This window comes from Phalacrocorax carbo, chromosome 2 (assembly GCF_963921805.1).
Source record: "Phalacrocorax carbo chromosome 2, bPhaCar2.1, whole genome shotgun sequence".
Lineage (NCBI taxonomy): Eukaryota > Metazoa > Chordata > Aves > Suliformes > Phalacrocoracidae > Phalacrocorax > Phalacrocorax carbo.
Genome location: NC_087514.1, coordinates 140671526 through 140687860, shown reverse-complemented (window position 1 = coordinate 140687860; position 16335 = coordinate 140671526). Strand labels below are relative to the sequence as shown.

The window sequence follows — 16335 nt, the reverse complement described above, 5'->3', positions numbered from 1 at the left end:
AACTGCACTGGTCATAGAGTTAAGCAGTGCTGGTGTGTTTGGTAGAATTAGCACCTGAAATCTTCACCAGCAAGGGCACATTTTTCTTTTCATGTTAGCTCCTTACAAGTCGGTAAGCAAGTTTAAAGAAAACAAGAGTAATATATTTATAACAGGTTCTCTTTGTCCGCATAATAATTCTGGCATAGTTTCAGTACTGGATGCAAAACTCTGTGCTTGCTTAAATGAAAAAAAGGTTCTAGGTTATGACCCAATGTTAAATTTTGAATTATGCTCCAACGTCTTTCGTTCGGCTTTCGAGATTAAGCAAGGTTATGACATGAAAATAGACGTCGTAAGAATTCAATAGATTTTCTCATTTGGGTAGAAAAGCAGATAGTTAGATTAGATGCAATTGGGTTTTTTCCTGTTGTTTTCTAAATTGTTCTTAAATCAAATATGGAACCTGGAAATCAGATTCCCTCCAAAATAAGAATTTTCTCATTTTATGGAAGCATATGAATGCTTTCTAAAACCTGAGCCAGATGCATAGAGCAAAATGCATCCCCAGCCCTGAGTGATTAACCCTGCAGTTTGCCTGAACGCTCCACTGTTGACATTTTTTAAGCATGTTGGTGTATCCCAGAGAAGCAGAGAGGCTGCACTGGCTGCACAGAGCAGGAGCTCTACTTCATCTTATGAGGAAAAATAATGTATGTATCCGACTGCGTTCTTTGTCTTTGAATGCTCTTTTCACTGCCAGCATATTGCTTTTATAGCTATTAATTCACGGATTTTCACTACTCATGTTGTTTGAATTCATCCTAAACGATTAGGCTGCACTTTGCACCATTTTATTGACTGACGTCTCTACTCTTTTGTTCAGCTGCAGGCTGCTGAGAACGAGAAGGTGAGGTGGGAATTGGAGAAGACCCAACTCCAGCAGAACATTGAGGAGAATAAAGAAAGGATGATGAAATTAGAGAGTTATTGGATTGAGGCACAAACCCTGTGTCACACGGTGAATGAGCACCTCAAGGAGACGCAAAGCCAGTATCAGGCTCTGGAGAAGAAATATAACAAGGCAAAGAAATTAATCAAGGATTTTCAGCAAAAGTAAGCAGCTACTCCAGGCTCAGCAAATGACTTAGTGGCCAGATAGGAAACATATATGTGATGTATTTTGAAATATGAAACCCACTATTAAACACCTGTAAGGTAAACACTATTTTTCACTCTTTTTTCATTAAAAACATGGGCCCTTTATTGTGGAAAAATAATTGGTATTATTCAAGTATTAGTTTAGTATTGTTGAAAAATAATACTATAACTAAATAAAGACTTAGTCTATGGTATTCCAGGTTGGGATATTTCAGAATTACTAGATACCTCAATGTGTTTGCAAACAACCAAGAGTAATCATAGTAAAGCATTTGATTAGCAAGGTTTGCAGCAATTTATATTGGTATTGTGTCAGCTGGATTCCCTCCTGCTGTGTACTAATGTAACATCAAAAAGAAAACTGTTTTGTTACATTTTACATTTTATTTTTCTTCTTCTTGTAGATGCCAAGAATGTTTGAGCTGAGTTGAGCTAACTGATGATTACCTGGCCCCCTCTGTTTCATTGGTCCCCTCTCCCTGATGGCTAACAAGAATAATATCTTACATTTCTATAACAGCTGCCATTCCCCCAAATTTCTTTTTTTTTGCAGCAGCAGCTTTTTCACTTTGTGCTAAAATATACTAATTTAAAGAAGAAAACATACAGCAATGTCAAGTGACAACTGGGAGTGCAGAACTGAATATCCTGCCGCATTAAAAAGGGTTTTAGATAGTTAAAATGTCATTACCCATCTTGGAATTTTGTGACTGTTCCAGAACTAGCTGGCATCTTATGTGCTTTCTATCACAAACATCTTAGATTTTCAAAATAAAAAGAAATAGGTAAAATAGCTAGAATGAGCTTGGATAGCCCTTCTGTTGTTCTGCTTTTTATTAGTAAAAGATCTAGTCAGTTGTTTTTAACTATCTCGGACTCCTAAAGTCACCTAACAGATTTCCTTGTAGCTTACTAGAAAATTAGATTCGTACCTGGAAACTTGCAGATGTGCTTTCTGTGAAGGAGTACAGTCATACTCCATACAGTTTGATTTTACTGTTTTGATTATCAATTAGAACAACTGAGATTTTTTTTTTTTTTCAGATAAATTCCTCTTACCATTTTTATATCTTCACCTAGCACATTCACGTAGTCTAAGTAATTGTTTAGGGTTTTGCCCTAATTTCATTTCATTCTTCTTGCTAGGTTAGTAATAAAATATTTGTTGAGGACAAATTTTTCTGATGCATAGCTTGAGATATATCAGAACATTTTCTTTTCTATTTGAATCTGATTGCTTTGATAACAGCAAATGCATCTTTTTTCCCTAAGAGAACTGGACTTCATCAAACGCCAGGAAGCCGAACGAAAGAAAATAGAAGATTTGGAGAAAGCTCACATTGCAGAGGTTCAAGGCTTACAAGCTCGTGTGAGTAGTATTTATTCTCATATTTGAAGAATGAGACAATTCTATCTGATATTCTGGAAAAAAAACCATATCTTATAGATGTGCACGTGTGTTATGGGCAACACTGTGTTGTATTTCTTTCAGATACGAGACTTGGAAGCAGAAGTTTTCAGGCTAATGAAGCAAAATGGGAGCCAGGTTAACAACAACAACAACATTTTTGAAAGGCAGACATCTTTTGGAGAAGTTTCTAGAGGAGATCCAGTCGAAAATCTAGATACTAAGCAAGTGTCCTGCTTGGATGGCTTAAGTCAAGGTTTGTTTGAACCCAAACATAATTCCTATTAATATGTATGTAAATAGCATGGTTATAATTTAGGATTTAAAAGAAACGATAATTCAGAGATGATGTTATTTTTCCAAATTTCAGTGTCTAATGACAGCTGTATCAAGGTTGCACCAAATAATGCCAATATAGAATAGCTGTACAATGTATATTGTTAAAGGGAAGTGACTAAGTGCTAATAAAGTAAAGATCATTATCGATTTCTTAAAGCTTTGAGTGGGATGCCATCAACATTTAGGTTTAATTCAATGCTTCTGTTATTTTAATAAAGTAGGAGAAAATTGTGTATTCTCCCATGTTCCTAACTCTGTCCTTAATTACCCAACCACCAATGATCAAACAAGAACAAAGTTACCAGAATGAGAAAAACAGTATTAAATCTACCATTTTGAATGGATCACTGCAGGTTCTGATCCAACCTTGCTACAGATATCAAAAGGAACCATGTAGGTGGCACTCACCATTTCTCAAGATGGAGCCTTTTGTGACTAAAATGCAAATTCTTTACTAGCACATTAATTAAAAATCTTATTCAGCTATACAGCAGCCTGATTTACAACATAACACTTGTAAGACTTTGTTCTACGTTACCAAAAAGCCAAAACAATTTGTGGCAACACTGAGGTCTGGATAGATACTGTCAGCGTGGTGACTGTAACTTTACTTGTTTTGCATAGAAAAGATAATTCCCATTTTTCAGGCTGCACCAGTGAAAATACACAGACAACTTCTACAGCTTTAGTTGAAGTTCTGTAATTCCAAGTGGCTCCTCACTGTTGAAGTATATGCAGAATTAAAGTCGATTTTAGGTCCACGGCCTGGGAGCAAAATTGTTTGGTGCAGGAGCAATACTTACTGTGTAGTTACATCTGTGAAATAAGGTGTCGGAGGTGTTGGGATTCTGACAAGGGAGCACCACACTGTTCCTATATAGATTTTCATTTTAAATAAACTATAATTTTATTTATTTCTCCAGTTAAAAATTGCATTACATTAACAAATAAATTATTTTCTAGCAAGCAAAGAGATGTTTTATTAAAATTGATATTTTCTAGCAAGCACCAAGGTGTGTTATTAAAATTTATATTTTAGCAGCTATTTCATTTGTGGACCCAAACTGAATATTGCTCTACAAACAAATCAATATTAATTACATTTTCAACAAAGTAAGTGTATAAAAAAGAGCTAGTCCTGCTGAAATGGGATTTGGGTGATGTGCAGACCTGGTGGAATTGGTTTCCACAAATCTTCACAGAGCTGTTTCTTTCAAGTGTTTGTTATAGTGAAATCTCTGAAGTTCAGAAAAGCACTCAGGATGGCAAGAAAGTCTGTATTGCTGCCATAGAGGCTCAGTAAGTGTTACAAAATAGTTAATACTTAGCAACGTTGTTAACAGAAACCCTTTCAGTAGTTTGCCTCAGGAGGGGGAAGTGGCTTTTCTTTACCTGACTCACAAAAATTATGTTTATTCTTCCTGTTATAGCCATGTCAGCACACATCCATGGCTCAAGAGCTGAAATCCAGGAATTTCTACATGTTTAAAAAAAATTCTGTGTAAAATTCTTTCTAAAAATTTGAAAATTCTATGTAAAGCATTAAAACTCTGCATGTTGGTACTTTCAGTTTATATTTTTCAATTTATGTATTTGCATGAAAATTTTCATTTTCCAAGAGCTGCCATTCTTCATTGCAAAAACGTTCCCCTGGAGAAATGTTACCAGTCTTCACTACTTCTGAGAGTTAGAATAGACGATCTGTGAATTTAAATGCCCAAGTTTAACCACCTGAATACAAACACCAATTATTTGCTAGGAAAAATAGGCAATCAGCAGTGATTTTTTGAAAGCAGAAAAAGCATAGTTAGACCTTAGATTCCAGGGTGGATTTGTGTTTTTAACAAGAGAAAAAGAAAAGCCCTTTTTTTAAATAAAGAGATCCCTAAACATGCTGCAGCACTCTGACTTCCGTACACCTTTGCCAGTAAATTCTGTATCGGTGCCTCTAAGTATGTCTCAGACAGTAATGTAGTGATACTTGCTCTGCAGAGAAAGGGCCTATGTCTCCATATCACCCTTGTATAAACCTTTTAAGAAAAGGATTTGCCATTGCCTCGTAGTACTAATCACTAATAATTAGTGTATTTACTAATCACCTCGTGGATGTTTGCAGAGGAGCTATAAAGGGCGGGGAAGATGTTCATGATGTCTTTGGAGGGTGAGCAGAGTTCCTCCCAGGTGCAGTGTGTTGTGCACGCTGTGTCTGTGACGTTCATGGAAGTGGTCCTGCCTCTCTTCTGGATTTTACTTGGTGAATATAACACACACTTCTCGAGCCTCGGCACTAGGTTTGTGGGGTTGAGACTGCATGTACGCAGCCACATCCTGTAATTTTATTCTGAAGTTTGCAGGTCTGTCTTCCCTGAAAAAATCAGTTTATGTGAAAATATGTATTTTAATTAAAATTATGCTAAGTGTGTTTTTTGCTTCAGTGGGATCTGAGGTGTATGTTACATTCTTGCATGGCAATAGATTTCAGGAAGACCTAATGGATGCGACTTGACGGTTGTGTACATACGAGCGTAGCTGTCCCTGCCACTGCCGGTGCTCCAGGCGTGTTTAGCATCCAGCCAGACTGTACGGCCCCTCAGGCTGTAACATAACTTCATACTGAGTTTGAGGGGCTGCCAGTAACATCAGTGGAAGTTAGAGAAAATCAAAACCACTACGGCCCACAGAGTTCTTCCTTTGCTCTGCCAGGGAATACTAGAAGCCGGAGGATTGTGTGTCTTACAAATCTATGACTTATTCTTAGAGTCCAGAAAAATAAAGTGCATTGTAGCTTTCTGGTTTAGTGGTCATGAGCTGTGTCTGTAGTAGAGAATCAAAAAATTTACTGGAAGGAGTCAGTGGTTTGAAATCTAAATAGTTCAGTGCTGATGCTGACTTTGACAGTATTTGCTCATCTCTGTGCAAGTGCCCGTTCAAGCTGCTTTGATGGCAATACTTTCTGGGTGCCTTGGGATACCCAGGGATACATCAGTTCACAGATGATTTTGAAATCTATCAGCCCATATAATGGAAAAACAGTGGGAGGACAGGCAAACTCTTTCCTGCTCCACAGCTGTACTGAAATAATTCGGATGGAAGCCTGTTGGAGTCACATGGTTCAACACCTGCTGAAAGAAAGTCTAATTACATCGTCTCTGAGAGCAAAATAAAACCAGCTATGACTTTTACGTGAGAGATTTATCAGGCTCCCCAGTGGGTTGGGAGATTCATAGACAAACATATGGAGTGTGCATTTGTGCCAGGGAGCAGCGAGGGCCAGCAGCTTTCTGTGGAAGAGGGAGCTGGGACTGAGAGTGACAGCACATGTGGCCGGGGCAGAGACCACCCAACAGCAGCCCAGTCCTGCTGCACCAAGTGTGGCAAGCAGAGCAGGTCCAGTGATGGAACCTGGGGTCAGCTGGGAGCCTGGGCAGGTTCATGGTGGTGAGGCAGGTCCGAGGGCAAGCCAAGAGGTCCGTGTCTGGCTGTGGCTCAGGTCTGGATCCACAGGGTGCATGGCCTGAGTGTGAGAGGCCAACTTAAATGCAGCCTCTGAGGAGGAAGGAGCTCTTTCTGATGCTGTGTGAGCTCTTTCTTTGCAGCAGGCTGAAGCACAGCGAGGTACCTGCAGCACAACAGAGAGCTGCCGTTATGTGCGAGCAGCCCAGCTCTGGGGTGGAGGGAGCAGTAAGCTCCAGGCCCAGGAGGTATGTCGCTTAAACAAAGCCAATATGACCACTTAGCTGAGTAAGTGTTTGCAGTGCTGTGTCAATAGTTTGCGTCATTTCATTTCAGCAGTGAAAGGAAGGGATGTATGGTAGTGCATACACCTGAAAGAACAAATATAAACAGTTCAAGTCATGGCAAAGTGCAGTTATCCTATTGACTGCTTATGGTGGAAGCATAATTATAAGTCAGCCAATGCTAATGATTCTGTAGTGTCATCTGTGTGTAGAGTTTAACTCTTACACAAAGAAGAAAAACAAAACATGGTACTGGAAGTCTTTGCAGCACATCAAGACAACATAAATCTGCAAAAATAAAAATTAGTTTAAATGAGTGTCACCCCTCAGTTATTTACTGGCATGCTAACTCAACGTGTGGCCCTGATTTCAAGAGACAGTTTGAGCTGAACTGACAGATCATTACTGTTGAAGTGTGAGACTCTATACCATCCCTGCCTTTGTCCAGCCGTCTGGTTCTGCCTCTATCATTGCCCTGTTCCAGCATTTACACACTTCTGTGCACACACTGATTTACTGAAACAACAGAAAACTGATCTAAGAACGGAAGAGGTTGGAGTATCAGACTAAAATTGGATAGTTCCCGCTGGGTCAATCATTTGAATCAGCAAGCTGCAGTCCAAATCCTGGAGGGGAGGGATGGGAGGGCGTCACTCAGAGCCAGGGGTTGGGATAGCAGGAGGGAGAGCAAGAGCTCTCTCTCCATTTTGGTGGTGGTGATAAGCCACCACCTTGGTAAAATCACGTTCTCTGAGACTGAAGGTCAGGATGCCATGGAAAGCAGTGGGAAAAACTTCAGCTTTGCTCAAGTTGGGCAGAGTTTCTTCATTGGCTTCAGTGAGGCTGAGACGTCTCCATTTACATTTGTTTAAAGCAAAAATGTCTGTAATATCAGCTTCTAATTAATTAATGTGTTATGAATGCAGTATTTAGACAAGTAAATCGATCTAATGGATTTTGCTTTGATTTGTAGTATGAGGATTGCAAAACAAAAAAAGGTTAAAACCATAAAGAATCTATTCCTAGTCTGGTGTAAAATGTGAAAAAGCCTTTTAATATGTGTTTTGTCTTCCTGCAGCTTTGTAAAATCTTAAATTTCATTACATACTCAGATTTCAGTTGAGTAGCTAATTGATAATTACGAAAAGTGCAGTTATGTTAGCTCTGTAGAGGCAAGCCATATATGAAGTGTTTAGTATACTTTGCTCACAAGACATTCAGAAATAAGGTGGCTTTGAAACTAGGCAAGTAAGATGGTTTCATTGTTCCATTTTTTATATCAGATATTTCATGTATCACATAATGGTGTTTGGGCAGTAGACAGAATGGGAAGGATCTGAAACTGCTTTCCCTTCAAAACCAAAGAAATAGATTTTCATCATTTTTCCAGCAGAAAGTTGTATGTACAAAGGCAACGGCGAGTAAGCGTGAGAGTGACAAAGTCCAGCTTTTTTCTGATGATGAATAAAAATAATGCAGCACTGGGGTTTTGGGTTTTTTCCCATTATTTTTATTTTAAAGTATATATACTAGAAGACAACATTTGTAGAAATCCCAGATGATCAGAAAATACAGCAACTTTGTAGAGCTAAGAAGTGGAAGAGTGAAGTACATCGCCTGGCTTTCGCTTAGATCTTCCGGTGACTCTCTGTTGTGTTTTGTTGGGATAATTACTGCTGCCTTACTGCAAATCTCAGAGAGTTTTTGAGCTGTTAGACTAGGATAATGACAGATCTAACAGTGCATGTTAGATCTCCACACGATATAGTTGTTCTTCTAATCAGGCAGAACCAGAGGCCCTTTGTTCTTGTACTGATCATGGCCTTCCCATTCCTGCCTGGAACAGCTGTGATTCAGGGTACCTTTCATGGACATTCTGGATGGATTAATTTCATTTTGTTTTCATTGTCATTATAAACTTTATGCAACATCACTGACAGCTGGTTGCAGTGAAAGTTTATTTCAGCACTCATGGATGGGTTCTTCCTGCAAAGCTGTGATACTACCTTGCTAATGATTTTGCCCAAATGTCCTCTAGACTCCTGCTTGCAGAAAGAGGCTTGGCAGTGTGTCTTCTGATGTGATCAGACTGCAGGTGAGGCAAAGCTGAATTTGTGTTAGGTCACTCATATCAATCTGTTAACCATCAAACCACACTGGTTGGTGCTGACAGAGATGTTTTACTTAAGTTTACCTGAGTTTATGTAAATTTTAAGAGTTTGAAGGAACTCTGAATAAAAGAGATAAGAATCTTCAAGAGGAGATAATGGTTCTGAGGACAGTGTGGCAAGGGAGGAAGTAACAGATGAGACTGCCAGGTGCTAACAAAAAGATGCTTTTACTTGCAGAAGGATTGGGGTGCACCTTGTTTCTTTGTCACATAGAACCCTGAACAACAGGTGACCTCAGAATCCAGAGGAGGATTGGGTTTCCTCCCTGCTGCCCCCTCGTGAGAGGGATAGTGTGATAGAGTAAGCAACCTCTTTCACTGTAGCTCCAAAGAAATGAGTTTAACACTTGTTCATAATCCTGTGAAAGGCTGCCTGTAAAGCAATCCAGTCACAAATGGTTGTCAGCTAGTGATACTAGCTGTATCACTCTCTGTGTGCTACTGACTGCAGACATTGCTTGCTCATAATTTGCACATATTGTACAAGGTTATTTTGGTGGACATTCAGTACAGGAGAGAACAAGTCATCTTCTTTAAATTTGTAAGCCATTCTGATTATGATAAAATGTAAAGCAGCCTGAGGGCTGCTCTAGATGTTTCTTCTGTAATTTGACGAACAGCATGCAAAACTGGTGAAGTTAAAAGGGAAAAGCTTAGTTGGGCAGCTCTGGGAAAAATGGGAGTCCAGTCCCTCCTGCTCAAGTGGCTTGAAAGGGCATGATTGGGAATAAATGAGTTGATCCCCTGGGTCTAAATTGGTATATTCATCCAGATGCTGGGAAATCTGGATTTCCAGAGTAGTGAGATGAGGATTCTTTTGCTTTATGCCCTGATGGAGGAGAACTCTCTGCAGGCCTAGCACATGCAAGTCTCTCTGAGGGAGTCAAAGTGGACCTGCTTTCTGCGCTAGTGCAGCTGGTTTTGTGTGGTCCTTCATGGAACAGTGGGAATCATTTGTTGAATTTTTAAATATTTGCAGTTGATTCTTTGCCATGCGCTTACTGGATCTGTATAGATAAGCTTGTTGACAGTTTATGCAAATAACCTTTTTTTATTTTTGCATGTGTACTGTAACAGTTACGAAGATACAGGTAGAAGTAAAACATGCAAAGTGCATGTACTTGCAATTCCAGGAAAAAGTAGTGAAGGATTCTTCTGTTAAATAGCTTCAAATCATGTTTCCGTACAGATTTCAGTGAAGCAGTGCCAGAAACAGAGAGACTGGACTCCAAAGCTCTGAAGACTCGAGCTCAGCTTTCAGTGAAGAACAAGCGGCAGAGGCCTTCTAGAACAAGGCTGTATGATAGCATCAGTTCAACTGATGGAGAGGACAGCCTTGAACGAAAGGTGAGAAGGACTCTACCCTCTCTTTCAGGCTTCCTATGGAGTTCTAGATTGCCCCTGTAAGTCATTTCATCTTCTGCCTTTGTCCTTTCCTTGTAGCACAGGCAGTATTTATTCCTCTGTGGCCAGTATGCTATGGTTGTCCTTGAGTGATGTGCGAGTCCGGACCCCTTTGAGTCAGCACACCTGTTTTTTTGGTTTTGTTGTGGTTTTTTTTTTAGCAGGAATCCTGGGCTTTCTGATTTATGTGTGCTTTATAATGCAGAGTTGGTCCTTTCATTTATGCAGGAGGTGAAAGGAACTTGAATCATGCATTTCTCTATCTGTTAATTTGTTTACACAATTGTTATGATATTCAGTCGTTTTGTCCTGTTCTGACTTCCATCTGAAAGCAAATACCAATAAACAACACTGTGTGTGGTATCAAAAGGTAATGGCATGAATTGCTAAAGCGTTTCATACAAATAGAAGGCTAAATAATTAATAAAAAAATGCATATTCAAAGTAAACCTTGCTCTGATTGGTTACTAAATGGTATAACCTGCTTTATAATCTCTTATACCAACAGCCGTCAAACAGTTACAGTAGTCCCATGCACATTTCAAAATCACCACTGCCCTTAGGCATGAGAACATCCTCACCAGCATCAGATTCTGGTGCTTCCTCCCTCTCCCCCGTGGCTAGCAGTGCAGCAATCTCACTTGACAACCTAACTGAAAACCAAGAAGAAGGACAGCACCACAAAGGAGGTGTCCTTTCCCTGCATGCTCGGGGAGACACTCCACTTTCCTCTCCTTCAAAATCTGGGCAGAGCTCTGAAGCATCTCCTTTGCATCACCCAGCTGGCAGGAATATTTTACAGAATAAAGGTATTACGATTTTTTACAATAAATTGATGCATCATTTTGCTCACTTACATCTACTTTATGAACTTTGTTGTGTAGTAGGATCTTAGCGACTAGAGGGCCGTCATCTCATAACTTCTTTTGTCTCCCTGGAAGTAAAAATATTGTGAATGACCTTGTATGATGGTATAAGAAAGTGACAACATTTAAAATGAGATTGGGAACTGCCTCCTTTTTTTTTTTCTTTCTTAGAACTCACTGAAAAAGCTAGGGGGAATTGCCTTTAAGAAAATCTTGTATTTTGTTTTAAAAAAACAGAATTATTGGACCTTGGGACATTTCTGTATTAGAAACATGCTTAACACAATGTTCTTACTTGAATTATGTGATTTTGGCACTGCTAGATGCTTCTTTTGGAGGGTGGGGAAGGGAGTGTAAAGCAAGAACAACAGATTGTAGCTTTTAATTGCTGAGAGGGAGCATAGGCTAGATTAAGTAAGAGGTTAGTGTCTGGAGACTCTTCATTTACAGGAAAAAAAATAATTTGTTGGGGAGGTTGGCTGCATTGTTATTTAATTCAGATTCTTTAAATGTAAGCTGAATAAAATATGATTAAATCATACCTAGCTTAGGTACGTGTCTCAGATACCAGTTTATTAAATGTGTTAACAATACGATATGGCACAGAATACTGAGCCCTCCTTTTCAGATGCCTTGTGAAGTCGAAATTAGCATTTTACAGAACTTGAGTGTTCTTAGCTATGTGCCTTGCATTCTCATACTGTCACATAAACTAAAATACATGATAAAAATTGTTTATAAGTGAGGACTGTGGGAATAGGTCTGTCTGGGTTTGTAACAGACTTTGGCTTACTTAAGTTAACTGGAAAGAACAATTTGGTGAGGGTTTTTGTTTGTCCGTGTGTCCGAAAAGACTTGCCACTGATATACAACCTATTTTTTCTTCATTTTCATACAGGGCTTTCACATACATTCCTAAAAGACAGATTCATGAAGATTTGTTGAATTTAGGATAGGTTAATACATGTTAGCATTTTTACATGGGTTCTGAAATTGCTAGCATAACTGTATAGTTTCTAATTATATATTTGTTAATGAATCAAAGTTAAATTTAATATTTGAGTTTTGCAAGTAAAAATAAGGGTGTGAACATAAGAATGTGACTTTACAAACTCGTGCTTCAGCTTGAATGTATGATTGGTTTATCAGTGAAGTCGTAAATCCTGCATTTCCAACAGAGGTATGAAAAATATCTTGATAAAAATTTAGTGGAGACTAGCCTTCTAGTATAAGGAATAGGGTATAATATTCCACCCACTCTGTCGCTCTTTCCAATTTAGGTTTGAAAAACAATCTCTGTCTGTATATTGGTGTCGAACACTTTCCCCACTGTGACTGTTAAGTGAACAACCAGGGCTTTCGAGTGTATCCAGATTCTGATGAGTCCATGAAAATTGAACCAGAGCAATTTAGTTTCAAATGGAAAATTTGCATTTAATAAGTCCTACAAAAAAGAAATATCCTAAAATAGTTGTTTGGCAACAAGTGTTGTAACAATACTATTCTAATTGATTATTAATTTGTCTGTCAAACTCTTACAGGTCAGAAGATAAAAAAGGCCATTGTATTTGTTCTGTGTGTTCAGGTAGGGTTTTTTTAGAGGTGGAAAGAGAGCACCTCTGTGGACATGTGTGTGTCCATTGATTAATCTCTCATTAGCAAAAGTGGGTGTTAGCAAGCTCATGCTTGTCTTTTTTTTATTTTCGTACGAGATCCTGCAGTGTTGTGGGAAGAGCTGCAGTGGCATGAGATCAATTTCATCACAAAATGATGAGGAGTTTTGCTTGTTTATCTTTTAAGCACAACTTTCTCATGTATGTGTACGATAAATTTATTTTCTTCAGTTCTGCCTGTTTTGTGCAACAGCATCCTTTGACAAGGCAGCCGAGGTGACCCCTATGGGCAATACTCCTGCAACTGTTTTGTGACCCTGGGAAAGAAAGTTAGGTCTAGTCTCTATCAGCCTCTGATTACTTACACCAGCTCCTTGAAGCTGAAAGTGATGGATTAAACAGCTTCTGTGTGATTTATCTTGAGGAACCCGCTTTTCCTCACCCTCTCTGAAGACCTACAAGGAGTCAGGAAAGATGCACCCATCCATGGTGGTCAAAGTCCCCTCCTGCCCAGGCAGGGCACCTGCAGCCCTGGTTCCTGGCCACTGTCATGTGTCAGGCACTGCATAACTCCACGTGTCCAAGACCCTGTATATTCAAATCTACTCTCACACTGAAGCTGGTTTTGGGACCTAGTCCATCCATCTTCCACTGTATCCCATAGCCAGCATTTTCTCCAGCAAATCATCGTTATTCAGACAGCCCTGGCTGGGCCAAGCTGCATGTGAGTGGGAGTGGAGTGATACAAGAGCTGGAATAGAAATGTGCCGTACCAGGTAGCTGCAACGTGTCTGTGCTGAGCTCCCCAGATCATTTCTACTACAGCAGCAACACCTCCAGCTACTAAATGCTTTCATTATTTGCCCACCACAAAAGCAATGTACCTTATAGTTTCATTTACTTTCATTAAGAAGTTTCTGAAAAAAGCCCACCGCCCTGGCCCCCAAGCCCCACTTGCCTATGAATAGCTAGTGTGAAAATAAACATTATGACTTTTGTTCTTCAAAGTGACAATTTTGACAGTGGTTAAATGAGAAGTATGCATTAAAGGTGAAAGAGGAACCATAAGAGGAGACAGGAGAGCCGTGTCCACGGTGTAGGATTGATGCAAAGTGTGCATTGCCTAAAGTTCTCCTCGGCCTCCCTGGGGAATGGATTTCTTCTCAGGAGTCTTCGTCTTGCTTTTGTCATTCTTCATATTACTTTTGTTTGGGTTTTTGTTTGCTTTTTTGGCATGAGGTTACTTGTTATTTGTTCTCAAATGATTTTTTTAACATAAGGTCTTATGTTGGTAGAAATAGTGTGGCTTTTAGAGTGTGGGTATTGCAAGAGGCTTATTTTCCTGCTTTTCCCAGGATTTATGACACAGTTGTGCACTGAATTTTTTACTTGAATGAAAACTTGGCCAAATATTATCCACAAAGCAACATACAAAGTTCTGTACACATATTTGACTGTCCTGTAATAGTGCTGTGGTATGCTGGGTTAATTCTGAGGGCTTAATTTATGTCAGCTACAGTAGGAGAAATCCACAAACCCAGCAGTGCTTTCAGTTAAAAGCCACTGTACATCTGAGGTCTCATTGTAAAAGTCACCAAACCAGAAGTGACCTGAATGACTGCCCTTCATTTGCTTCCTCTAGAGTATTTAGGGACACTCTTTATGTTTAAGAATGACAGAAATTGTGTCTGAATTTTTCAACCGGTGTGTGTTTTCTTTTAGCTTCCATATAGATTTCACAGGATGTTTTGCAGACAGATTCATTGTTTTGGCTTTATAGGTACTGCAGGCTGTTTCCTCTTTAGGCTTTAACAGTGTTTGTAGAAGAGATCAAAAATTGGTAGACGTCTCAGGGCAAATTTATTAAGTAAGCTACGTTTGTTTTTTTTTTAATTCAGAATGGTTAGATTTCAAGTTAAATGTTTATTTTAACAAAGACGTTCAAGCTAAACAGATAACTATTACCTAGCATGCCCATCTTAAAAGGTACCCTTGGCTCCAAAGTTCAAGAAAGTATTTCAGGAGTCATTTTGGAAGTAAAGCATGCATACCAAATGAGTTATGTGAAAGGGAACTTGAGTTGCTACTGCTGAGTTTAAAAATGGGTTCACTGTAATGTTTACCTGTAAATCTTTTGTGTTGTTCAACTTACTACATATTCCTTAAAACTCAACCAAAATTAACTTTTCATTTTCTTCAATTAAAATAAGATTTCTTCACGTGTATTTTCAAATTCTGAAAGTATTTGTTTATTTTTATTCCTCTTCACACCATCTTCTTAAAAATGAGAATTCACCTAATTAAATTGTCTACTCACACAAATGTACGTGTATGCGTATCTAATTATGAAAAGATACACAAACTGTTCTGGATGGAAAGTGGAATAGCTATCAGTAGCAATTAAAAATAATAATGTACATTCTTCCGTGTACAAATGTATCCTAGATGGTGCCACATGTGCTCAGGCAGCAAGAACAACTAGCCCTACTATAGGGCATACAGAAAAACTAAAGCGAAAACTTGCAGATCTTGGGTAAGCATTTTGTTATTTGAAATACTTTTTTTTTTCATTAAAAGGATTGAAAGTAAAATTTCAAAGATGTTTCCTGATGTTTTCTAATATTCTTGTAGGGCTCCCTTGAGAAGGAGTTCGAACAAGGGCAAGAAGCGGAAAGAGAAAGAAGCTATTAGGGTGACCTGTGGCAGTAGGTATGGGTAAAAGATTGAGGATGCAAGAAATTATATGCCAGAAGCACTGGAAAAGCCTAATCATATGAACAGATGGGAACATTGACAGTCCCACTGACTTCATATAAATAAGTTTTAAGCTTTGAGATAACTTCTGAGTTTACAAACCTGGATTTCTTAACTCATGAAAGACTAGCATATCTGAAAATACTCCGAGGCTTATAATACCATGGCATTGCTACTACTGTTGCATCCACTAATGGGATTTGCAGAAATAGTTTATCAGAGCTGGCCTACACACAGTCAGTTAATAATACCTGTGAACCAGAATTCTTGACACAATTCCACCTATCTTTTTTTTAAAAAGCCCCTAGAGCAAGGATGGGTAGCAGCTGTTCACTGCAGCTTCACACACATCAGGAGTGCTTTCAGAAGGGTTTGTTTCTGGAGGTGAACATTGTACGTTGAAAATAGATAGGAAAAATGCTGACTGCATTTGTCACGTCACCAGCTCTCAGGGAAGGAATTGTAAATTCCTTGTGAGATCTGATGAGACCACATCACCAGCATCTGTTCTCAGAATAAATAAATAAAATGGCAGGAAGCAATCCTCTCTGCAAAGCTAGTTTAGATTTTTACTGAAGGTCTCTCCTCACATACTGATGAGTCTGACAAGATCACAGCTACGGGGAGTGATACCTGGTTCCAGGTATGAAAGACAAGTTAATGTCAGGAGTGCTAAGCAAACTTAGTATGTTCCAAAAGTCTAGAAAGGACGTAGCAACTCAGAAACTCTCTGTACATAAAACAATGCAGAAGAAAACCTACATGATAAAAGAGTTATTGGAAGAAAGCAAACTTTGAATGCTACTCAGAAAATCATTGTGGTGGAAAATCAGTACGTAGCCGTTTGTGGTGTTTTACTGACAGTCTAACATAGGGAGACCCAGTGACAAGTATATTTTGCAGC

At 39.0% G+C, this 16335-nt stretch overlaps 1 protein-coding gene across 6 annotated transcripts in view; it reads left to right on the top strand.

The window, feature by feature from the left end:
* Nucleotides 1-16335, top strand: part of PPP1R9A (protein phosphatase 1 regulatory subunit 9A) — a 188794-nt gene that overhangs the window by 156340 nt on the left and 16119 nt on the right. For all 6 annotated transcript variants that reach the window (XM_064444586.1, XM_064444585.1, XM_064444584.1 and 3 more), the window contains 7 exons: nucleotides 866-1095; nucleotides 2413-2509; nucleotides 2633-2804; nucleotides 9984-10141; nucleotides 10707-11007; nucleotides 15123-15210; nucleotides 15309-15386. In XM_064444586.1, the coding sequence (XP_064300656.1) occupies nucleotides 866-1095; nucleotides 2413-2509; nucleotides 2633-2804; nucleotides 9984-10141; nucleotides 10707-11007; nucleotides 15123-15210; nucleotides 15309-15386 (1124 nt within the window). The remainder of the gene's footprint in view (nucleotides 1-865; nucleotides 1096-2412; nucleotides 2510-2632; nucleotides 2805-9983; nucleotides 10142-10706; nucleotides 11008-15122; nucleotides 15211-15308; nucleotides 15387-16335) is intronic.